General features: G+C 49.5%; 1 protein-coding gene across 2 annotated transcripts; it reads left to right on the top strand.

The window, feature by feature from the left end:
• Positions 1-8,677: 8,677 nt before the first annotated feature.
• TRAF1 (TNF receptor associated factor 1) lies at positions 8,678-21,329 on the top strand. Of its 2 annotated transcripts, none has more exons than XM_066201385.1 (11): positions 8,678-8,764; positions 10,045-10,253; positions 10,990-11,074; positions 12,859-12,957; positions 13,855-14,016; positions 16,048-16,119; positions 16,732-16,797; positions 17,028-17,471; positions 17,964-18,141; positions 18,676-18,824; positions 19,920-21,329. In XM_066201385.1, exons 2-11 carry the CDS (start codon positions 10,045-10,047, stop codon positions 20,133-20,135), a joined length of 1,680 nt encoding a protein of 559 aa, XP_066057482.1. In that variant the 5' UTR covers positions 8,678-8,764; the 3' UTR covers positions 20,136-21,329. The 2 variants fall into 2 exon arrangements, with proteins under 2 accessions (XP_066057482.1, XP_066057481.1); XM_066201384.1 differs by having other exon boundaries at positions 16,729-16,797.
• Positions 21,330-24,995: the final 3,666 nt, after the last annotated feature.

Raw genomic sequence — 24,995 nt, 5'->3', positions numbered from 1 at the left:
GCACACATTTTTATTTGTATTGAAGGGTTGCCCAAAAGCAGCACGTCCAAGAACTTTAAAATTACTGTTTTCCCCTCTCTCTTAGGAATATCTCCATCCAGAACATTTAAGATGTGGAAAGAAGATAGTCAGAGATGATGCAATTTTTAATTTTGGCTCTGTGAGTATTTGACTTTTTTTTTAATCCTCCAAACTTTCTAAGAAGCACAAGGAGCTCACACTGTGTCCAGTAATAACTGGATAGAAATTCAAACTGCAGGGAGAAGTGCATGGAAATGCTCAGTGGGGCTGTCTAGACAGGCCACCTCGAAATATTTCTGCTTCTGAGCTGGTGACTGTGTATTGTGAGACGTGATTATCTCTTTAAATGACAAAGGAGCATGTCTTGTTTTCACAGGTGACTTGCGACATCTAAGTTCTATTGGTTTTTATTGATATTGGTATTTTTGTGAGCCAGACTGAAAAAAAAAAAAAAAAAAAAAAGACTCCTGGAGACCGATTATTTAAAAATAACACATAAAAACGCTGCTCTTAAATATCAAATTGCGGTCACTGGTTTAAAAAACAAAAAATCTTTAATCTTATCTGTTATCTCTGTGAAACACTTCAGATACGTGTATTTCCATGGGAACATTTGTACAGATGTTCAGCCACGTGCAGGATTGGAGGCGTGTCAGGAAGATTTACCTTCCCCACATGGCATGGCTTGATTTTCACAGCAGAACCACGTGGGGGAAAAGGAATATCTGTGTCTTCATCTGCTTCCAGATGCAAATTATCCTGGCAGGTTTCCACAGGGCAGGACAAGAGGAGATGGAAATGGCACGGGAGTGATTTTAGAGCTCGGTGCCACCTTGGTGCCCCGTGGTCAGAGAGTCCTGAGGCACTGCACAACCCCCAGGAGTAATCCCAGCAAACATGGAGATTCCTGGAATAATCACTGCTTAGGTGACTCATCTGTATTATGAAATGGAAATTATTTCAAAGCACATTCTGTCCTTCCAAGCTTGCTGTGGATTCTGGACACCAGAGCCGTGCTTTTCTCTCTGAATTGTACACAGTGTTTTTCTGTTCCTTGCTTGTTTATGTCTGTGATGTGCGAGGCTCCAAATGTTCCAGCCTTTGAATCCCAGGCCAACAGCTGTAGTGCTTCCAGAAAAACTTGCATTTCCCTGCCCCACTGCTGCAGAGTTCCCAAAGGCCAGGCAGTGTGAGGTGACTGCTCCAGCCCACTTTTATCCCCGCTTTTCCAAGTTTATCCCCGCTTTTCCAAGAAAATGGATGGCTGACCTTGCCTGCACAGATGAGCTCTGAAAGCAGGACTCTCCGAGGGCAATTAAATAAGTTTGGGCATTGTACTTGTATTCCTTTCCCCTCATATTTCCCTCTGAATAAGGAAACTCAGCAGATGCCATTCAAACGTGATTCTCCCTGGATGCTCTTGGCAGACTCGAGTTGGTTGAATTCCAGAGATTATAACAAATCTAAGGGTTAATACTGTGTTATCCTTTAGCTCTTTGAAAAACACCTATTTCTGTACACTCCCATTTGTATTTTACCGGTTTTTAGACAGCTAAGCATCACAAAATGATCCAATTCCTCTTTTCACTGCAACCAGAAATTAATCTCAATGACCCGAGCTGGTGAGTGACTTGAATAGCCCAAATTCCAGCCTGTTATGCACAGTGACACGTGAAACTCACACTTTGGTCTGGGCTGAAAGCTGCTGGGCTGTGCCAAAGAGCTGTGACTAATTGAGGGAGGGAGCCAAAGGGTGCCTTTCTCTGGCCATTGTTTCCCCGAGCAAGGAAGAAGTGATTTTGTGTGTAGAATCTTTCAGGACACGCCACAAGCCCCAGGCTGTCTCACTCAGGCAAGCGCTCTGTCAAAAATGGTGTGGAAATTAGGAATACCTGAAAGTTTTGGGAGAGGAAAGGGAAATCCCTATTGCAGGTTAATATTATTACTCCTGAATCCCTCCATAGGGGCTGTCGTAATTCCCTCTCGGCTGACCCCAAAGCATATATTAAATACCAGGTGGAAGAGAAGAATAATCTAGGAGGGTGCAAGTTGCCATGTCATTTTCATTTTGTTATGATGCTCCACTTCTCACCTGAAATGATTTGGAGTGGGAGAAACACTCACTTCATCACAGTGAGTTTGTCCAGCGCATCTGGGCAATGCAAGGCCAGAATATCACACCAAAATCCTTTTCTGTATTTGCACAGCAGTGCAGATGTTCAGTGTAGGGACAGTCTCTCCTCTCAGTGAACAGGTGGAGCAATACAAGATCCTTGAATAAAATCCTCAGTAAGATCCCTTCCAAGCTCAAAACTCTTTTAATAAACAATCTCAAACACCCATTTCCACAGAGAAACAGTTGTGGAATCAGCTGGCAGGGGTCTGTTGATCCATTTACAGAAGGGGTGTCAAGAGATGAGTGAACACACAGCAAGGAAATCAATTTTTTTTTTTTCTTTTGAGTGAAGATTATTTTGTCATTAAAAAAAAAAAATCACTTGTCTGGGAGCTGCCAGTTTGGTGTCCATGCATGGTGGGTTGTCTCATTTGACCCTGCCTAGGGAGGCCTGTTTTCAGTCTGTGTAAATGGTAATTTTCAGTCTGTGTAAATGGCAATGTTGAGACATGTCTCCCAGCAAAATGTGTTCTTAATCTCCTGCTGAATTCTTACATCAGAGCACACAGCCACATTTAGCGTGGCTGTCAGTTGTTTTCCACTAAAACACCCACCTTATAGGAGTTACATATGCTTTCAATTTTTTTTTTTTAGGATATTTAATAATGTTTTCATCTCTTATTAGGAGAAATATTCGGGTTTGGCTCCTTCGTTCTCCCGGGAACCAAGAGTTTGGTTTTGCCAGTTGCTGGATCATTACAGAATTCCAGTCCTTGTGTTAAATTTTGCTTTTCAAGTTCTGAATGAACTTGGGATTTGGATACATGTTTAAGCAGCAACTGATTTCCTGGAAAATACTAAACTGGATTAAACACCACAACGCTCATAAAAAGAACATTCAAGGGCAGAAAACAATAGCAGAGAAATCCTGAGTAAAGCTTGCTCTATTCAACCCTTTCTTTTCTGTCCCAGGAAATATTTGTTACACACAGGGGGTTATTTATAAAATGGTTATATTTACCCACATTCAGAGCTAGAAGTCACGAAATGCAGATTATTCCTAAGGTGCTGTGGCTCAGACTAGAGTTCCCTTGTTCATTTGCTACTTGACAGCTAAAAGGGGCAGGTTTTTTTACAAGCAAAGTAAACAAAAAAAGTCACATTTGTTGCATTTTAAATCAGATGAGCTGTTAAACCCCCCAAAATTGGGATTTACAGTGGAAAAATCTATTTTCTCTTAAGGGCAGCAGCCCCACTGGTGCCAGTTTAAAGGACACCAGAGCACACAGAGGTTCAGAGCTGGGTTTAGAGCTGTGGGGCTGGTCCCAAGGAGCCCTGACATGGTCTTGAATTGTCTAATTTGCCTTTACAAGAGGAGCCCCAGCAGCACATTCCTTCCACTGGCAGTTGGGTGCTCCCTGCAGTTTGTACCCACGAGGAGCACATCCTCAGCTAAAACAATTCAGTGCCACTGAAATTATTTCTGGGGACGGGGAGCCACGCTTGATATCTACATCTGCAGGTGGGGGATTTCTTCAATTGCAGCACAAAAAAAAAAAAAAAAAACCAAAAACACAACCAAAAAACCAATGGGAAAATTGCTTTCCAAAGAGGAAATACGTCAGGAACACCTCACCCATCCCCACTGAAGGAGATGCACGTTGCCCTGTGCCAGTTTATCCCTGCTGAAAGGTGATTTGCAATATACAGACATAGACTGAGGTGTTGGTGACAGGCTGGGCCGAAATGGCAGCTGTGACTGAAGTCATTCCTTCACTGCACGGCTGGGTTGTCTGTCTGTGCCAGGGTCTGATTAGCCAGGTTTCCTTCATCATTTATAAAAAAGCGGCATGCCATAAAAATGTCATTTTCGCTGCCTAAATCATAAAAATTTCCATTAAAACCTTCTGCTCTGAGGTCCAAGAGAATATTCATCCCCAGGCTCTGACAGGGAGGTAGAAATGGGTGTTCATTTCCTGCAGCAGTGAATTCCAGCAGTTCGGAGTCACCAATCTGTGCGATATTAAAGGGTGGGCTTTGTTTTCTAAGCTTCTGTTTTGGTCAGGAATCTCAAAAACAAGGCGGGATCAAAAGCTCCCCGTGGAACCATGAGGGATCAAATTAATCTGGGACATAATTTAGCAGGATTTCGTGGATTTATACCAGAAATTTATAACAGAAATTGAGGGGGGGGTGTATCTTAACCTCCATGAGGTCCTGTGCATCCCCTGCCCTGTGTCCGTGCTGATCCTGCCAATCCCCATGCCCAGGTCTGAACTGGGATTATCCCAGCCCAGAAACACTTCCCAGGGGTGTCCCTGGGCTTTGAAACAAGATGTTCTTGATAAGAAAAAAAAAAAACAGCTGGATGTGACTTTGGATAACGAGCTTTAGGAAATGCTGGATTTCGTTCCAGCCCATGTCTTGCCCCGAGGAACGCCAAGCTTTGCTGGTGAAGCCTCCCCAGGATTCCTGCTGCCCTCCAAAGCCAGGCTGTGTTTTGGTTCCTTGCAGGCTTCCTGCCCCTGGACAGATGGGAGCATTCCCTGTGTGCTCTGGGCTTCCAACGCCCACTTTGTGATTCAGATGTTGGACGTGGAGCTACAAGTCTTTGTTCCTGTGGCCGGATTCCAAGGATGCTGCTGGGAACATGTCTGGGATTTGGGGCTTTTTGGAGTCCCATCACAGCTGCCAAGAGGTTTGGGCTCTTTTTATTCAGGAGTTTAAACACTTACCTGTCTCCCCTATCGAGAATGTAGGCCTGTTACTCTTTTCCCTGCTTTCCCCACTTCCAACTGTAATTTTTCATTCAGGCTCCTCCAATGCTTAAAATCTATTTTCCTTTCTCCTTGAGAATCCTCCTTAAAAACGTCTTGGTTTGTGAACACTCAGGAGTTTTCCTTCTTACTGTAGCAGTGTTTTGGTGAGGGCTTTGTTTTTTCCCCTTACAACACCTATGAAGAGAATTTTGTTTGCCCCTTGTGAAACCTCAGGTAACGCTTGGAGCCTCTGTGTTCCCTGGGTGTGTTGCCCATAAAATCCAGGTACAAATAGACATGTCAGTGGTGGTGTGGAAATTACTCAGGATTATGAATCACACTGAAAAATCCTGTTGGAAAGCTGAGCCTGATGCTGTTAGTCATTCTGCAACAGCAAAGGGAATTATGGGCTCAGTGGAAGAGAGATGCAAGTTAGTGCAGAGTCAGCCTCTTTCTGCTCCTAACATGTGGAAAGCATCTTCTAAGCATCTCTTTTATTTCACTGTTATTAGCAAAATGAGCAGCTTCTGAAAGGGTTAAAGGAGATTTGCCACAACCTTCACTTTCCCCTTAGCTCTTGTCATTTATGAGAATTAATGAAGATATTAAATAAATCTGATGTTTCCTTTTTCTGTTTCCACTAATTAGCCCCAGTCAATCAATAGAACATCCACACTTCCCCCAGCTGGTTCAGAGTCAAAAGATCCTGAATCTGAACTTGTTTTTTCATGTCATACCCAGAGCTTTGGAAGAGTGTTTTGGCAGGCCTCCCCGTGGGCACGGCTCCCATTCCCAGAGTTCTCTCCAAAGCATTAAGAATGGAAATAAGCAGCTCAGAATTTTCCAGCTCAGCTCAGGCTCTGTGTACGTTAAGAGAAAGAGAAGCACGACCACAAGTACAGCAGAAAACCCTTCATGTGGCCAGAGAGCTGAGCTCCATCTGGGGAAACTGGCACAGACTGGTCCGTGCTGGGCTCACACACTGCAGCCCAAGTTTGTTCTGCTCCGGGGGGACAGTGACTGAGGCACGAGACCACCAGGAAGCTTCTCCACGTAAAGAAAATCTGCCTGGTGACCTAAACACAGGGGGCAGGCTCAGAAATCTCTCAGTGAGTGACTCTGAAATAGCCTTGCTTGTAGGAAACCATCAAGGCCACTGTGACAGAAACACTTTCATTTTCTCTCTGCTCTTCAGGGTGATTGCTTGGTTTGGCTTGTGGAAACTGCTTTAAGTGGGTGACTGAAATAAGCCACACAGATATATATAGATAGATATCTATCTATCTATATCTATCTATATATCTAGATATAAATATAGATATAAATAGAAACACAGATATAAAGTGTCTATTTTTGGGTGCTTTTCTCCTGTCAAATGCTGAAGAGGTGCTCCAGAGCATCTATTCTTTGGAGGAAAAAAAATTCCTAGGATAATGCTGTCTTATAGGGAACATGATCTGGGAAAAATCCTGAGGCAGAGCAGGGGTGAGGAAAATAAAATTGATTCCTGATGTCTCTTTGAGGGTTACAGTCCAGCTCTTATGAAACTTAGTGGGAAACTTTCCTGCCCTTGTAGTGAGAGCTGGGCTGGTCCTCGGGGTATCACCATAACAAAGCAGAGCTACAACTGGTAGTAGGCACAGACAGATAAAACTGAAACACGTAAAATGATTTCATTAGAGACGAGATTGAATTGTGGCAAAGCTGTGTCGAGTTTGCTGAGGATGACAATAATCAGATTTAATGGTTCCTCTTCTTTTTCTAATCTCGAACTGATGGGACCCCACAGCCACTGTGTTCCATTCAGAAAATAAGCCATGGTGTGGATGTTACAGGACTCCTTCATATCAGAGCTCTGAACAGGCAGGAATCTTGACTTGAGGCACTGAGCTCCAGTTCCTAGAAGTACTGAATCTCATGGGCACTGGGTTTGCTATTACTAGCAGGTTTTCCTTCCTGTGTTTCACCCATTCTTCAGGTTTTCCTAGAGCAAGTGCAGGTTTCCAGCTAATTTATACTAATTGAAAACCATGTTTTCATAGAATGCGACATCCCTGTCTTAAACATCCCTCTGAAATGCAATTCTCCTTTTGACTACAGTCTTTAAAACCCAGAGCATCTGAGCCTAAATTCCATTTCCCACGTCCTATGAAATTTGTAGCATTAGAAGTTCTCAAGGCCTTGGCTCATTTTTAAAAGGTGGTATTAAATATAAGAATATATTCCCTTGTGCACTTTTTCCCTTTTATATTAGGATGTGAAATGGCCATTCCCCTTAAATAGCAACACAGTGCCCTGCAATGCTGAGCACTGCTGGAATGGCCCTACAGTAAAGTTAAAGCTTCACATTTTAATCTCTCTCCGAGCCACATCCTGTTTTCAGTTAACTGATCTCATATGGGGGAAATTCACCACAGGAAATCTCTCTAGTTTGGAAAGTACCAAAACCTTATCTTGAGTTTCTTTGTGTAATTCAGCACCTTTGGAGACAGAGGTGTTACAGAATCTCAGAAACTTCCAAGAAGCCTCAAAGCAAGAGAAGAGGAGTGAGGTAAGGGCACAGGGAAGAGGTGGAGCTGCCACTTCATCCCTAAACCTGACCCTGTGGTGTAACACCGATCATTCTAAAATTAACATCTTTCACCTCTTCACATCCCCAAAGTTTTTTTTAAAAAAAACCACACCCGGAAATCTTTTAATTTCTGAAAGAGATTTGAACTCACATCCTGGCAAAAACTGCCTGGGCCAAATTAACTTAGGGCAAATTTTCACAGCCCAAATGAGAGCAAATGGCTCAGGCCAAGGCCTCACTGGGGCTGGATCACCCTTTCCTCACAGTTTTGAGGTAATACCCAACCCCGCTGACTCTGAATTACAGATCTGCATCAGATCAGCACCTGGAGAGGTGCCGGAGATCAGCAGGAGGGGAGGGAAGTGGAACTGAGGTGTCTGCTGTGTCTGTCTGTGCACACCCAGCATGGGAAGGTGCCAGGCTCGGGGCACACTCTGCCGCACAATAATAAATCCCTCAGCAGCCACCGCACACCCAGCGGGACCTGCAGCCTGTCAGGGCAGCAATGAACAGCCACTGAAGCACCTAGAGGAACACCTCTGCTTCTTATTTTTCCTTCCGAGCAGGGCCTCACCCCCGGGGATATTCCCCACGAGGAAGAGCGAACAGTTTTGCACGTACAGCTCTTCTTTGGGGCCGGATCCTCTGTCAGAACCGGGGAGGGTGGCAGCAGAGCGAGCTGTGGCGGGGGTGAGGAGGACCTCCTGCCGATAATGGAAGCTGGATTTGTAGAATCTTTACCGCGCTCTAAGAAGGCTTCGCAGGCATTACTGAACTCTGTGTTTCCCTGCTGTGTAGCACACAGAGCCGCGTCGGAGGGCGAGGCACGGCGGGGCTGCCCCGGAGAGGTTTCCCGGAGGTTCCAAAGGGATCAAGGCTCCCATCCCGGCCCTGCCCCGAGCACCCAAGGGTGCACACACCCCCAGGGGTGTACAGGGGGGTGTCGGCGCTGCGGCCGCGCTCTGGGGCAGGCAGGATTTTCTGTCTGAGCATGGCAGACCCAGCAGCACTCCGCTTTCAGGAACCAGCCACCAGATTCTCCATTTCAGCTGGCCCCCGGGGCGGGGAGAATTCGCTCCGCGGGGGCTTTTCCTCGGTCAATTCCCCGTGCCTGCGGGCCGGGACGGCGCCGGTGCCCCGAGCGGGGGAAGCCCCGCTGCCGCCGGCCCCGGGGCGCGGCTCGGGCTCCCCGCTCCTCCCGGCCGGAGCGAGGCAGCATCGCCGAAATCCCGGCGAGCCGCCCGGCCGCAGCTCCGCTCCCGGCGGTGAGCGGCCGCCCGGGGCCCGCCGCCTCAGGTACGGGAGAGGCGGGGATGCAGGGAGGGATGGAGGGGAGCGGGAGGGACGGGGAGCAACGGAGGGATGGAGGGGAGCGGGCCCCGCTGCGGAGAAGCGCCCGCCGCCCCCCGGACAACACGGCCCGGCAGCGCTCGGAGGGTTCTGGCCGGGGGTTCTGGCCGCTCTCCGCCGCCCCGAGAGCCGGGATGGGCGCAGGGAGCCCCGGGCTCGGAGCGCTCGGTGCCGGGGCAGCGGGAGCGGGGGGAGCGGGAGCGCCTCGGCTGCCTCATCCCCCCCCCTACACCTTCGGCTCCATTCCCTTTGTGTCCCCGGGTTTAACTGAGGGCTCCGGCAGGCCGGGTGCCGCTCGGATGCCTGCGGAGGGCACGGGAACGGGCCAAGCCAGGCCAGGGATAGCGCTGGCTGTTCCCAGAGCACAGCCTGAAACCCGGGCTGTGCCCTGCCCACATCGCGGCACTCACACCGCCAGCCCGGCCTGCCCACGGCTGCCGGGATTCATTCATCTTCACATTTCTTAGTCAGCGTCACTGCTGGTAATGCTGAGACAGCTTATGGTGTGTCGGTGCTCTTATGGGGGGGGAAAAAAAAACCCCAAATAGCTTTATGAGGGGGTTATTATAATCAAACTGCACCAGTTCCCTGGGTGAAAACCTTCCTTGGGCTTTCCAAGAGACACCAGAATCTGTTTTGGCTGCATTTCCAAAAAATATCCCACTGCACAGCCCTTGCTAACCAAACCACCCTGGATGTGCAGGGCACCTTGGCCCGGGGCTCCAGGTGTGTCCGGCCAGAGCACAGCAGGCAGGGCTTGTGGACCTGGGATTTCCTTTGTCATCTCACCACACGCTTGATGACTTCGGGAAAGTCACAAACACACCAGCTGCTCGGTTTCTGTGTCTGTGAGGTGAAATCACGGATTTTGGCCGCAGAGAATTGAGTGTGGTCGGGGATTTACTCTGCAGAAAACAACCCCGTGTGATGAGGACTGATGGCACTGCAGCTCATCATGCTGCAGGCTGAAAAACTCTTGAAAGAAAACCCCAGCTCCCCCGTTTTTAGGACATTGCCTATTTTCGTGCTGTGTTTTGAGGGAAATTTTAAAGGTGCACAGTAATTTCCTGCTGCTGCCAGGTCAAACCCCGCTGTGACATTTGGTCGCGCCTGTCACTGCAGCCCCAGCGAACACAGCGCAGTTACTGCTTTGATTTGGGGCTGCTCATATCCAACTGAGCGTGTGCCCTCTCTGAGCACCTGGATTTTGTCTCCTCTCGCCCCAGATGGCTGAGAACACCCCCAGGAGCCTGCAGGACACCCCTGGCTCTTTCCCTGATGAGAACGAGTTTCCCTTCGGATACCCCACCAGCATTTGCGAGGACGTGCCCGGCCAGAAGTTCCTGTGCAGCAACTGCAACAACATCCTGAAGAAAGCGCTGCAGACGCTGTGTGGGCACAGGTACTGCTCTGCCTGCCTCACCTGGATCGTCAGGTAGGTGCCTGAGGCGTTCCCTGAGCTCAGGGACAGCTCTGGGGCTCCCTGGCCTGCTGTCATGTTCCTGCCTGCAAGGATTTTCCATCAGGATACTCCTCGCCTCCTCCTCGTTTCCACTGTGGAAGTCTCTGGGGCCTGGCAGAGTTTTTCTATCTGTGACATAAAAAAATAGTTCTGATTTAACCTTGGAGAGCTGGTCCAAGGCTGACCCAATCCTTCCATGGCACCTTACTTTGATGTTATAGGGTTTTAGTAAATGCAATGTCATCTATGTCTGTATCTGTCTGGGCAAAATGGGTGTTTTTCTGTGTTTTAAAAGACTTTAGTTTTCACATTCTCTTTCCTACTTGGAGTTTTTAATCGTTCATTAAAGTAAATCATGATAAATAGGATAAATAAATAATGATAAATAGGATAAATAAATAATGATAAATAGGATAAATAGCTTTCCATCTTTATTCCTGTTCATGGTTCAGGCTGCCCTTTTTTTACAGAAATGCAGATAAGATTAATGGGCATAGTCCTGGTTTTGGAGAACAGAAGAGCAAAACTTTTTTGACATCGGTGTGTTCAAGAATTGTCCCTTTAGTGAACAAGGGCTATGGGTTCTGAGTAGAAATCTGAGTAGAAATCACGATTTTCAGGTTTTTATTTGTGTCAGTGCCTATACAAAGACCTCCTAAACTGCAGTGCACCAATGGATTGCAATTTAATTTTTCTTTCTTTTCGCCAGAAACAATAAAAACGCAATTTGCCAGAAATGTAAAGAGGAAGATCCCAACACTTTAGGTGAGGAAAGCCTATTGGCAGAAGAAAGGGTAAGTTGCAGTTCACAGATCATTAATTTATCGCCAACCACTCTCTGTAGTCATCATTGGACTGGAGTTCAGAAGGGAATAATGTAAAATGCAATAGCAGCTGATGGTTGCACGCTTTAACTTAGGCTTTAATAACCTGGATTTCCCAGAGTTTTTTGGTTTTACAAAGTGTAATGGCAGCCTCAGGACTTTCCAAATCCAGGTTCTGCAATGTAAAACCCCAAACTCTTCCATATGATTAACTTCTTATTGTCTCAAGGGTAACTGGTGCTTTCCTACTTGTAATAATGTGTCTTAACTGTTACTTGCTATCCTCAGGAAGTGTTTCAATGGATTTTCCAACCCCATGGTTTCTCGTGCCCTTCAAACCTGAAGCTGAACATAATAATTGATACAAACTACCCCCTGGCAAATGTTCCGTCTGTAATTTAATGGTGCAGATCTCTTCTTGTGCGATTTTCCAGGCAAATTGCTGTGCTGTTCTGTATCCCAAACGCACAAAAATCCCAGCCTGCCTTTTCCCCCCCCTCCTCTCTGATTGCGTGCAGGGATATCTACAGACACATAATTTGTCTAAATTTCTTAGTGGGAAGTGAAAACAAATAGGCAAAAAGGCCAAAGGTCGGGATGCAGCAAAATAACGAATCTGCTGCTAATGCTGGAATGTGGTAATATCCCAGGAAAACAAAACAAAACAAAACCCATCAGTTCTGCAATTAATTTCCCAATGACAGGTTTCCTGCACAAATAGGTGCAGCTGAAGCCTTCTGATTTTGTTCTGAGTGTCACTTGGGGGTTTCTCTGCTGTGGGGGAATTTCTGCGGGCTGAGGGTGGGTGGTCGTGAGCAGACCCCACTCGGGGTTGCCTGGAAATTCCTTTTTCGTGCTGCGTGTCCAGGATGAAGCCAGGCTCCAGGGAGGGAGGAGGATCTGCCTGTGTAGACCGTTCCCGACAAATTTGGGGTAGATTTTCAGGATCTTGGAGATTGTGGGCATTGTTTGTAAATACTCCCCTGCCTCTCTTGGTAAAGCTTTCCCCCCCCAGTCCTCGCTCTGTGTCATTCCGTGTGAAATCTGCATTTCTCTGCCCTCCAGACCACCCAAAAATCCCTTTAACCCTGGCAGGGCTTCTTCTTGTGTCTTCAGTGCAACATATAACATGGAAGTGTGCAGGATTTCATGATTCCATAACACCTGTGCAATTCCTCACGTTTAAATAACACGAAAATCTCCGTGGTGCCAAAAAACAAACTTCTCTCCCATCTGGCTCGTATATTTTTATTTTTATTTTTTTTTTTTAGCACACTGTGTCTGCTAAATGGAAACAGCCCAGATCTGAGCAGCGCTGAGACTCTCCAGCCCTCTCTGCAGCACGTTTAGGAGGTGTTAATGACCCCGATAATGAAATGCATTCATTAAGGGACCCCACAGTCAGGGTCCTGTCAGCACATTCCCTGCATGTGAAATATTTCAGGCTCCTGTGGGGGAAAAAAAAAAAGGAAAATAAAGGGCTGTAGTTGGCTGGGCTTATTTTCAGTAAATTAATATCGTGTCAAATGGGTTATTTTTGAGTGCTAAGAAAAAAATATTTAATAATTTTTTAGGCTTCTGCTGCACTAAGATTAACTTGCCAGGTCACAGGGTCTTATGCAATACAGTGAATCTTTAAAAAATTAAAGATTTGTCAAGGTGTGGATTTCTGCCGCCCTATTCCTATTCCAGGGATGCATCCAGAAGCACTTCCTCAGCAATGTTTTTTTTCCCTTACTTTGTTTTCTCTGCAGGCTTTTGGTGATGCTGCCATCAATAAAGAGATTTCCGAACTCAGAGTCCACTGCGTGACCCTTGGGTGCAGCTGGTCTGGTATCATGAAAGATTTCGAGGTATGTTTAAAGAGGTTTTATTCGGATTGCTATGGGCTGGGGACAGAGAGGGAAACAAAACCCGGATATCAGCAGACACAAATTAACGCAGTTAATTAGAATCAGCGTCAGTATTGTGATTTATGCCAACGTTTTTGTCTGAAAATGTGCCATTAACCTATGGAAGGTTAACGTGTCTTAAGGGAGTTGGGGCTGGATGATCTTTGAGGTCCCTTCCAACCCAAAGCATTCTGTGGTTCTGTGATTAACTTTAGCAGGGCTTTGGCCAAAGCCAGGAAATTCCGAATGAAAATTCACATTGCAGAAATTTACATCACCTTGATTTTTTTTTTTCCAGTAGTTTCCTTATTATTTCAATGCAAGGTTGTGACAGGGCAGAGTACCTCAGTCTCCAGGAGACTGGAATGTCCAGGCAATGTCCTTGGCGTGTTTTGTAGGAGGAATAATTCCCCCCTGTGTCAGCGTATGGATTGTGTTCATCGTTCCTTTCAGGCTGATCTGAGATGCCTCAGTTAAAACATTTAAATGGGCAAGATTTGTGAGTCTGCCATGCAGATTTGGGTAATGGATATGAGGGAGAAATCTGGGGCCAGGACGGTCTTGTTTTTGAACAAAAGCCCCAAGAGAGGCTGTTAAGGGAGACCTCAGGTTTGAATTTACCAAATGTTGCTTGGTTTTGAGATTTTTTTAAAATTAATAATTAGCAACAAAAAACCCCCAGTAAAGCTGGTGAATTTTTCACCAGTAATCTCAGTAACTTTGTGCAGTGGGACTTTACCCAAGCTTAGAAGAAATGCAGACCAGAGCCCCGAGCTGCCAGAACAGAGACTATTCATAGAGAAACGTGAATCTGCACTTTACATGTTGCTTTATAACTTTTTTTTTTTTTACTCCCAGGAGCATCAGAGTTTATGTGAATATGCCTTGATCCCTTGTCACACTGGCTGTGGGCACGTGGTGATGAGAAGGAAGCTGGCAGATCACTTGGAGAACGGATGCGTCAATAACGTGACCGTGTGTCAGCAGTGCCACTGCAGCCTGCCCAGCTCTGAATACCAGGTACCAACATTCCTCTCCCAAATAAAAGCTCTATTTTGGTGGTTTCAGCACTCTGTGATGCCGTTTTTCCATCCTGATTTCGTGGCACTCGGGGAATATTTAATTTCCCTGAGCTGGATCATTTTTCCACACGAGTGTTGGAGGGGAAAATGGATGTGATAATGTGCAGGTGATGTGACAAAGCGCCCCTGTGCTCCCCTGGGCGGCCCAGGTTTCAGCTCCTGGCTCAAAACGTGTCCCTGTGTGAGGTGAGAGAAAACCAGAAAAACACAGACAGTGGAAATGAAGGGATCCTGAAGGTGGCTGAAGTTTATTCAAGTTAGAACTACCCACAAATGTATAGGGCAGGATTCTGTCAGATATTATTTCTATTAGGTATAAATCTCCAAATTATCAGCAGTGTCCATAGAGCAGGAAGATCTCACTCTGAATCTACCACAAGTATCTCAGTGCCCATTCAAACATCTTTACTTTATGTTTTTTTTTTAATGTTTTTTGCTCAAAACAATTAATATCATTCCCTCCAAGTGATTTCAAGAGAATAATTGCCAGCCTTGCAGTTGGGCAGGGCGATTAAAGACCCACACGACAGGAGGGCTGTGGATATTTCAGAGAGTTCTGTGTGTCCAAAGTGGCACAAATCGGTGCCTTTCCAAACCCTGAGCTGAGAGATTTGTGAGGGATTACTGAGGTAACGCTGGGGTAAGGATCTAAAATGTTAAAATCTGCTCCCGGGGAAGCTTTTGGTTGTGCTCTTCACCCTTCACTCACCTGCAGCGAGAGCAGGACCTGGAGCCAGGCGCATCCTCCCGGGGCTAAGCCCAGGGTTTCCCCAAATTCTGTGAACACCAGAAGGTGGCAACACTCAATAATCCCTGGCAGCTTTCCGTGACTGCAGGCTCGGCCTGGAGGGGAAAACCTGAGCTCCGTTTGGTCCCTGCCCGGGGCTCTCTGACCCCCCACTCACAGCCACCACCTAATTCCCATTTTGGTCGGGAAACTTTGGCAACCGAGCAGGGGCTTGGCCTTGAGGTGTGGCTTTTCCTCTGCCTCCTTTAGTGCGTGTAGAATTCTGGTTAAACGGTGATAAATTTGCACCGAGCTCAGAATTTTGGTTATTTGTGGGTATTCCACAACCTTCTGGGAGAAAATTGTAAATTTCGGGCGCTGCACTTGGCTCCCTTCGCCTTATTCATTCAGTTTTAGGTCTTGTGATTTTTTTTTTTTTTTGTATTCTTCTATTTTTAAATAAACTCTCCTCTGAAGGAGAGCCCCTCTCCCCCTCAAGCCATTGGTAATCGGAAGGAGGAAAAGAGCAGAAATGAGTAAGATCACGGGCAAGATAAAAAAAAAAAAAAAAGTGTTAAAAAACGAGTTAGAGAGTGAGAAAACCCCGTGGCTGCATTTCTGAGAATCGAAAGGGAAACCTCAGAGCTGGTATGCAAAGGAGTTTGTGGGGATTAAATCCACCCCCTCTGCAGGGTGTGCAGGGAAAGCTGCTGTGTTAAATGCAGATATTACAGGACCAGTGGCAGGGGGATCACTTCGCCCTTCCTGGGGGCAGGAACGGCAGGAAGCCTCCTGTGAGGGGTGATGGATTTGGTGTTAGCACATCGTGCTGGAGAGTTTGGATTCCAGCCTCCGAAACGTTCATAAGCAGGATGCAAGAAGGGTCTGCACACTGAGCAAAGTGTGTGGAGTCAGTGCAAGGAGAGTTTATATTTGAATTGTATCTGATTTCGAATTTACATTGGAGTTTCCTGTGCTGTAACCTGTTTATGTTCATACATATATATATATATATTTGAATTTCCTGTTCTGCTGGTCACTGTTGTTTCCTGTTCTGTAACCCCCTGCTTGTCACTGCAGGGATGTGACCTTTGTGTGTGTGTGTGCACATTGCTTTGGTTTGAACCTGGCAGCACCTGCACATTGTATACAGTCTTGTATCCAACATCCCAGGGTGACCCTTAATTCAATAATTAAATAAGGTACTGATTTATTTTTTTTTCTTTCTCGTTTTTATGATAGGAGCATTCGTGTGAAGGCAGCTTATGCAAGGAACAAAAACCTGTGCAAACAGAAGCAGCAGCGAGGGAAAAGGTGGGTGAAAGATCAGGGAGTGCAATGCAGCTTTATTTCAATTAATAAAATTATCACTTGTTCATTTAGATTAAACCGACACCTGGGAACATTTTCACATCCAGCGGTTGTGTCTGGCCGCTCTTTACACCCCAGCAAAGCCCTGCTTGGCTGCCCTCTCTTCTCTGCTCCCACAATTACCCTCACTAAATTATCTTCTCAATTAACCTTGTAAATGGGCAAATATTTGTCTCCTCTCCAAACCCTGAGTGAGAGCCACACGACCAGGGCTGTACAGCAGTTTATTTACAGCATCTTCTCTGTGAGAAATTGTTACCAGGGGATGGATCCCTGTGGTTCGTTCAATTGTGCTCTGCCGTTGTGGGCTCTGTGAGATGGACATCTCAGTGCCGGGCTGTGTGCAGGAAACTTGCTATTAACCACATTCTTAATTGATTTCCCATCAATTTTCAAAGCTGGTTGGGCACTGAAAGCTTTGGAGTTACCTGGACTTGAATGAATCTGATTTACAGATGCTGGGCTTGTACCTTAGGTGTTTGTAGGGCAATAAAAGAATTCCCTTCGATTGGTTTTGATTATTTCCTCTGCATTTTTTTCCTTTTCTTTCAGCAGAGCCACTCTCCATCCCCAGCCAGCAAGGATGGGTGCTGTTTCTCTGAGGTTGGCTGTGCATTTAGGGTGAGTGAAACAGGTCCTGTAAGGAACGTTCCACCCCGGTTTGGAACGTTCCCTGCGGGGAAGCGCCTCTCAAAACAAAATCAGACCAGCAACACCGTGGGAAAACTGCGAGGTTTTTGATGGCAGGTGATGGAGCTGCACCTGCACCGCGCAGTTTCTCCATCCCCCAAGGGGCCGAAGGGCTGCCGGGCTTGTGGTGGAGGGTGCACTGACAGCTCTGTCTCTCGCAGGGGAGCAAAGAGAAGATCAAGGAGCACGAGAAATCCGCAGTGGGGGCCCACATGCTGCTGCTGCTGCAGCACATGAGGCGGCTGCAGGGAACGCTGTGCTCTGCTGCCAGGGCTGCACAGAGCCTCACCCCACAGCCCCAGCTGAGCCTGAGGAGTGCAGGGAAAAGCATCTCTGAGCTGCAGGTCCCCCCAGCAGCAGGGCTGGAATTCAGCAGGGATCCTGAAGTGGACTGCTTCCCTGGATCTTCTGTCCCCGGGGATGGGTCTGCCCTGCAGCAGCTGGTGAGGGAGAAGGTGATTTCTGAGCTGGAAAATAAGCTGCACGTGTTTGAGAACATCGTGGCAGTGCTCAATAAGGAGGTGGAGAGCTCCAATTTGGAAATCCTGGCCTTCAGGAGGCAGAGTGAGCTGGACCAGAACATAATACGGGGCCTGGAACTGAAGGTAAAAAATTACAGCAAGGAATGTCTGGGTGCTTGTTCTGCAGAGGACAAACACTGGCACACGTCAGGGAGGGCTGGGGTGGGGGTCACAACAGCAGTCTGAGCTGTGGAGGGCTCAGTTCTGGACACACATTCAGGATCCTTTTGTTGTTTGATACAATTTCAGACGTGGATCTCTAATATTTGTTCTCTAAACCCACGCTCAGGCAGTGAGATATTCCTGGGAGTTTTGAGTGTCAGAGCTTGCCATGATCAGGGCTGTGAGCGAGCAGGAGAGCTGCTGAGTTGCCTGATCCTCTCACAGCAGCTATTTTTTTTTTTTTCCTGCCTGGAGGCCCAAACAACATCTCTGCGTGTGTTTTGACATATTGCTGTCACTTAGAAAGGAATCAAAGCAGATCTCCCAGCACATGAGGACTCCAGAAGGATTCAGCCACCCCTGCAGCACAGCCTGGAGCGGGGGGGAGTGACTGAGGGCTGGTTTTGTTCCTAGATTGCAGAGCTGCACCGCTGCCTGACGCAGAAGGACGCGGGCCTGAGCAGCCTGCACAAGAGCCTGCTGTTCTCTGAGCAAGCCTCCTACGATGGGATCTTCCTCTGGAAAATCACGGAGGTCAGCAGGAAGCTCCAGGACTCTGTGACTGGCAGGACAGTCAGTCTGTACTCCCCAGGTAAAGAGCAGGATGGAGGTGTGTGTGTGTTCACAAACCCCAAATCCTCCAGAATCCCCCCGCCCCGTTTCTCCAGGACTCCGCTCGTGCCAGCAGGAGGATCTTTAAAACAGCTGCTTAAACCAAGATGCTGTTTATGCAGAGATCCAGGGCACTGGGGTGTGCTTTTCCAGAGGGCTGGGCCCTGGTTTGGGCTCTCATGCTGCCCTTTGCCCTCCACCACAGTGGGTCCATCCCTCCCAGCCCTGCTGGCACCGCGGGGCTCCAGCTGCAGCTCTTCCCGGTGTGGGAGGTAATTGGAGTAGGTAAAACACACCTGTGTGCCTAAGAACAGGTAATTTTCACCGAGGTTTGAGGCACCGACAGGGTTCCAACCACTGGGTTTTCACTGCTTGTAATCTCCAGGGGCTGCTGATTTGCCTGCTCTCCTTTCTGCGAGAACAAACCACGTCACGCGTTACCTTTTCCCACACACTTTATGCCTTTTTTTCCCCCCCAAAAACGGCTTAACTTACGAAGAGTTCTGATTTTCAGCTTTCTACACTGCAAAATATGGCTACAAGGTGTGTCTGAGGGTGTACCTGAACGGGGATGGGACAGGGAAAGGGACTCACCTGTCCCTGTTCTTCGTTGTCATGAAGGGAGACTACGACGCTCTGCTCCCGTGGCCCTTCAGGCACAAGGTAAGAGGGGAAACCTTGCCACAACTGATCCCAGACAAAATCCCACTTCCCCAGCTGATCCCACCTCAGCACGAGGTGACTCTTTCTCTGGAGTTTTGTGGCAGCTGAGTGCTTTTCCACATCCCTTTCCAAAGGTGAGGAGCTCCCCTGCAGTCCTGGGTGTTAATTGGAGTCCCCCGCAGGGGAAAGGAAAAAAACATCTTGCTGATGTCCCAAACTTTTCCAGGCAGGATTTTGGGATATTCCCACCTATGTCCACCTGGGCTAAAGGCAGAGACACATCTCCTCCTGGCTCTTGCTAAGCACAGATAATATCAGTTTGGGAGGGAGTCATGATTTGCTGCCTGAAGGCATCAGAAGGGTGAGGTGAGAGTTCCACTTACAGAGGTGCCACAGATGTCTGATGTGATCCTGGTCTAATTTTTCCCCCCCTGATTGTGATCTGATAATGGCAGCAATGGTTAGAAAAGCAGTGAAACCATGGCAGGGCCTGATCTCTGCTTTGGCTCTTGCCTTTGTGGGATAATAATTCCGTAAGCCTTTCCTTTTACTGCCAGTTAGCGGCCGCAGAAATAGAAATCAAAGCTTCCAACCCTCACTGTATTCAAACATTTTTGCAGATATCTCATATTTCAAGCTATAGAACAGTGAGTTAATAAAAGGGGGTAGTGAGGTGGGGAGATTCTATACTGATGTTTAGGTTGTGTCTTTTACATATTTGTGCACAGGCAACTGAGCTGTCTCTTCTGATTCCAAACCACAATAACAGAATAAATGTAATGACTGTAACCAAACCCAGGGGCTGTTTAAGTTGTCAGGAGAGACAGAGAGGAAAGAAAAAAACCAAAACAACCCTTTGGACTGTGCAGTTCTCTACCAAGGAACAATTCCTTACTTGATTTAATTTAGTTTTGTTTTACGGGCAGCAAAGCTTTAAAAACTTCATCCGGGAGTTCACACGAACTGACCTTGCAGGTTGAAAACGTTGGTTCCAGCTTGTGTTTAATTATCAGCGGAGCACCCAGCTGCTCGGTTTGCAGCACTCCGTTTGTTTCTCACCCTTCCAACTCCTCCCTGCCACGTTCTGCTTTGCAGGTGACGTTTATGCTGCTTGACCAAAACAACAGGGAGCACGTCATCGATGCCTTTCGCCCAGACCTGACCTCTGCCTCCTTCCAGAGGCCAGTCAACGACATGAACGTGGCCAGTGGCTGCCCCATGTTCCTGCCCCTGGCCAAGCTGCAGTCCCCCAAACACGCCTACGTCAAGGAGGACACGCTTTTCCTCAAGTGCATCATTGAGACGAATTAGCAGAGCCTCAGACAGGGCTGGCTGGGGAAGCCACCGTGAGTGCCAGTAGGTTATGAGGAAAAAAAAAAAACCAAACCCACATTCATTTAGGCTTTGTGTTAGTTTGTGTGCACACAAAACCCCCCAGAGCCCCCCTAAAGCTGCTGCCGTCACCTGGAGATGCCCCAGAGCAGCAGGAATGGGGTCATTTCACCAGAGCAGCCAGTTCTCATGGTTTGGGGTCAGTCACTGTCACCCCACACGGGTGGAGAAGGGGCCCCCTGAACCTTCTGTGATCACCTGGAGATGCCCCAGAGCAGCAGGAATGGGGTCATTTCACCAGAGCAGGCAGTTCTCATGGTTTTGGGTCAGTCACTGTCACCCCACACGGGAGGAGAAGGGGCCCCCTGAACCCACTGCTCCCCTGAACCTTCTGTGATCACCTGGAGATGCCCCAGAGCAGCAGGAATGGGGTCATTTCACCAGAGCAGGCAGTTCTCATGGTTTTGGGTCAGTCACTGTCACCCCACACGGGAGGAGAAGGGGCCCCCTGAACCCACTGCTCCCCTGAACCTTCTGTGATCACCTGGAGATGCCCCAGAGCAGCAGGAATGGGGTCATTTCACCAGAGCAGGCAGTTCTCCCTGTTTGGGGTCACTCACTGTCACCCCACACGGGAGGAGAAGGGGCTGCCCCTGCTCACAGCTGGCCCGGGTGTGTCTGGGGCTGGATTCCCCTCGCGGGTTCTGCCGGGGCTGCCCCATCCTCGGGCAGTGCCCAGAGAGTGCAGCTCCTTTCCCCGGAGCTTTGTGCTGAGCTCCTGTCAGGCTGCACTGCCCCAGGGGGGGTTTTGGCTGCATGTGTGCAAAACCTCTCACTTCTGTCTTGGCAACAAGCCTTTAAAATAATTGGTTGTGATAAAGCATCACGTTTCAAAAACACCCAGCCCATAAACAAATATTTATGGAAGCTTGTTTTGGGAAGGAACTGGATATTCTGTGTGTCTTTTCCTCTCTTCCATCTTTCAAATGTTCTTTCAGGGACAGAAAGTGATTTTTTGCAGCGATGTGCCAGCCCCTGTCACCACACTGGAGTAATTTACCTAAATTTATTTTGCTTTTCCTGTCTGTATCACTTTGACAAGCTGTATTTATTACAATCATTCATATTTTCTTATGATTTTATTTATTTCCTAAATAAAGCTGACTGACTGAAGGAAGGCCTGGCATTATTTTGGCTGTCAGGTGGGGAATTGAGCGGCTTGGAGATGTGGTGGTGGGGGTTTGTTATAGAAACACCTGGGCTGTGCTACCCTTCCCTTCCTTCCTTTTTTCTTTCCTCCTTTCTGGGGAAAGGAAGATCCTTTTGGAGCTCAGGAGCTGCAGAAACACCCAGAACATCTCTGTGTCCATTTCCCTCCAGCCTGCCCAGCTTCTCCCAGAACTCCAGCAGCAAAAGCCTTTTGATAAGGAGGTGGGTGACATTTAAAGGAGCTGGAATCAGAGGGATATCAAGAGTTCTCTGATCCAGAAAATCATTTCAGTGTGATTTTTTTTGGGGGGGTGGGGGGGTTCAAAGGTCGCAGAAAAATCACGGAGGATTTTTTTTTAGGGCATTAAATCAGCAGCATTTGCTCTGTGTTTAATGGCCAGCTTGGCAAAGAGTCAAAATGCTCCTGCAGCTACGATGGACTGAAGTAATCGAGGACAAGGTTTGGAGGGAATTTTTTTTTTTTAATGGATTAATAAAGCTGGAAGAAAAAAAAAACAGGCAGATTTTTGGCTTCTAAGCCCTTGTTCAGGACAGGGAAAGAACTCAGACCTCGCACACGGTGCCTTGAACTGAGTTTTTGGCCGGTCAGGTGGCCTCAGTGAAGAGGTGGCGGGGTGGAGACCCTTGGGGCAGAGGGGAGAGAGGGGAAATTAGGAACCTGTGAGATTTCCGCTGTCGGGGATGTGTCCGATGGATGCTGCTCCCCCAGCTGGAGGTGGCCCTGGGGAGCGGGGCCGGGTCGCTCCCGGGGCCGGCGGATCTCGCAGATCCCATCCCCAGGCCAGGCCTGGAGCTCGCCGGCAGCTCTCCGTGTTTGGGTTTCCATTCAATATTCCTCGGCCTCGGTCTCCAAGGCTACACGCCAACATCCAACCCCTCCTCCCACTCCTGTTTTCAAAGAAAGAAAAACACTGTGAAAAAGAGGCGGCAACGATTTCTGGGCAGTTTTCAAAGCAGCGGAGGCAGCGCTGGGAGCTGCTGTCCCATCCAGCCTGGGCCGTGATTCCCTGGCTGCTCCATCCCCGTGCGGGCAGGGAAGGCCCTCCCCGCCCGGCTGCTGCGGGGAATGGGGGAGCAATTAAAAGTTTTAAAACTAAAAAAAAAAAAAAAAAAGAAAAGGAGCTTGGAGTGGTTAATTACACGGCGCTTCATTCAAATCCTGGTTTTGTTCGGGAGTTCCACAGCGGGGAAGGAGCCGGGAGCCTGTGCTCGCCCCACTCCCCGGCTGAGGAGGAGCACTTTGCAGCGCTTTTGGGGCTCTCGTTCTATAATTTCTCATTAGAAATTATTGATTTTTTTTCCCTCAATGTGCTCTGGTGTTTAAGGTTTTGGTTTGGTTTTTTTTTTTTTCCTCTTTCTTTGCTTACAGAAAAAAAAAATAAATCTGCTTTTCACGGCCAGATATCCCTGTTCCAGCACAGGGAGCAGGGCAGCCCTGGATGCCAATCCAGTGCCCAGCTGTCCGGGGGGCACGACCCCACAGTGCCGAGGAATTGGGATATCCAGGGGATAGCTGGGTGAGCGTGCAGAGGAGGAAGAGGAGGAGGGAGAGAAGGAAAAAGAGAAGGAAGATGAGGAGGAAGAGGAGGAGAAGGGCAGCACCCAGTAGCTCAGTGCAGCGCGGTCTGACTCCAGGATTGCTGGATGCTGTGACAGAAGCACCTGCAAAGAAACCAGAGTTAAATCTCCTTTATGTTGCTGTAATTATGATGCTTCATTCCGGTTCGAAAACGTAAAATACATCTCGAGTTCTGATTTTTTTGGTTTTTTTTTTCATTTCTGTTCGAGACTTTTGTCGCAGCGCTCTGTCTCCCTGTGGAAGGGTTACAGCGCGGTTCTCCCCGCGTACACCCGCGGTGAACTCCATCCAGCGTTTGATTTCCGTGTCACACCATCCGCATTCCTGCGGCCAGCAACCAGCGCGCTGCGAGCAGCAGCGCCGGGGGCCGGGAGGAGGGAGGGCGCTGCTGCCCTGGGGACAGGCCGGGACACGAACGCTGCCCCCGGAGCGCAGCGATCCCGCGGATTTGGGGCAAAGGCGGCAGCCCCGAGGCACGGAGCGGGGAGCGCGGCTTCTCCGGGGCTTGTGGGCAGGGGTTATTTCAGTCCTGAGGTGACTCACACTTTTCCCGGTGTGACTCACGGGGAGCTGGGGCCCGGGGCCGCTCAGGGATGTGGCACGGCACGGCACGGCACGGCACGGCACACAGGGCTCTCCTCCTTGCACAGGGAGCGGCCGTGCCGGACCCACGGCTCAGGGAATCGCCTCTCCCGGCCCCTCCGCAGGTGCAGCATCACGAGCATTTACGGGAGCGAGCGAGTTTTATGGGAAAGTTTGATTAAATAAACGACTCCCCAGTGCCGGGTGTTGAAAGGGAGGCTCAGCCCGTGCCGTGCCGCTCGCCCCCGGCGCACGGGAGCTGCTCACTTTGCAGCTCAAAGCTTTGCTGCACCCCAGCTCCTGGTGCTGCAGGAGCTCATCCACCACGGGCAGGAAAAGCCGTGCGGACTCTGCTCGCTCTTGGCCCAGACCCGGCGCTGGGAATCAGCTCTCCTACATGGCCCGAGCAGCCTGGAAAACTTTGCTTTTTCAGCATCGCTTTCCAACAAACAGCAAATCCTACGGATTTCTTCTTGGCACCGACCGAAGCTTTTTTTTTTTTTTTTTTTTTTTTTTTTTTTTTTTTTAACAGCGATTGGTTTTCTCTGTGAGATTCAGAGAAAGGCTGAAAGGCTGCTCCCGCTTCCAGGAATCCCGGCGAGCACAGGTCGTTCCCTGTCGGGACAAGGCTGCCAGGCACTGCCCGCATCCCGCCCCGGGGCACCGGGGGAAGGCCGCGGCTCGGAGGGGGACAGGCGGGGAGGTCACAGGGCGGCGGTGCCTCTCCACGGGGCGGTGGGTGCCTGGCCGACCCTGGCTGCCCCTTCCTGGCCCCGGGGATGCCGCCTGCGCTCTCCGGAGCAGCGGGCAGGGCCGAGCCGGGACGTTCCGGGCCGGGATGTGCCCTGCCGGTGCCGGTCCCATCGGTTCCCATCCACGCCAGTCCATGCCGGTGGGTCGGTGCCGGTCCGGTTCGGTGGGTGCCGCCGGGTGCCGAGCCGTTCCTGGCCGTGCGGTGCCGGTGGGTGCCGCGGGGATGCGCTGCGCTGCGCTGCGGTGGGACCGGAGCCGTGGGAGGCGGCGGGGGCGGCCCCGCTAATTGCATAACCGGGACGTCAATGCCGGCGGGAGCGCGGGGGAAGCGCGGGAAGATGGCGCTCCCCGCCCGGCCCCCGCCGCGCCCCGCAGCCCCCCGGGCCCGCGGCCCCAGCGCCCGCTGAGCGCGCCGGGGGCACCGCGGTAAGGGCGGCCCCGCCACCGGGCGGGACGGGCGGGAGGGCGGACGGACGGACGGACAGACGGCGCGGCGGCCGCCTTTGAATGGGCCAATGGCGGCGGGGCCGCGGCCGCCGCTCGGGGCTGCCCGCGGCCACCCCCGGCAGGTGCCGCCGGGGACCGGGGCCGGGCGCCGCCGCTGCCCGCGGGGCCGCTGCCCGGCGCTGAGCGGCGTGGGCGCTCCACACGTGTCCGCGGGGCCGGGCGGGAGAGCGGCGGGAGCCCCCCGGGAA

This window comes from Chamaea fasciata, unplaced genomic scaffold, assembly GCF_029207755.1.
Source record: "Chamaea fasciata isolate MVZ Bird 193981 ecotype frontalis unplaced genomic scaffold, bChaFas1.0.hap1 SCAF_20, whole genome shotgun sequence".
Taxonomy (NCBI): Eukaryota; Metazoa; Chordata; class Aves; order Passeriformes; family Sylviidae; genus Chamaea; species Chamaea fasciata.
Note: the sequence above shows the minus strand (reverse complement) of the source record. Positions and strands in the feature narration are given on the sequence as shown.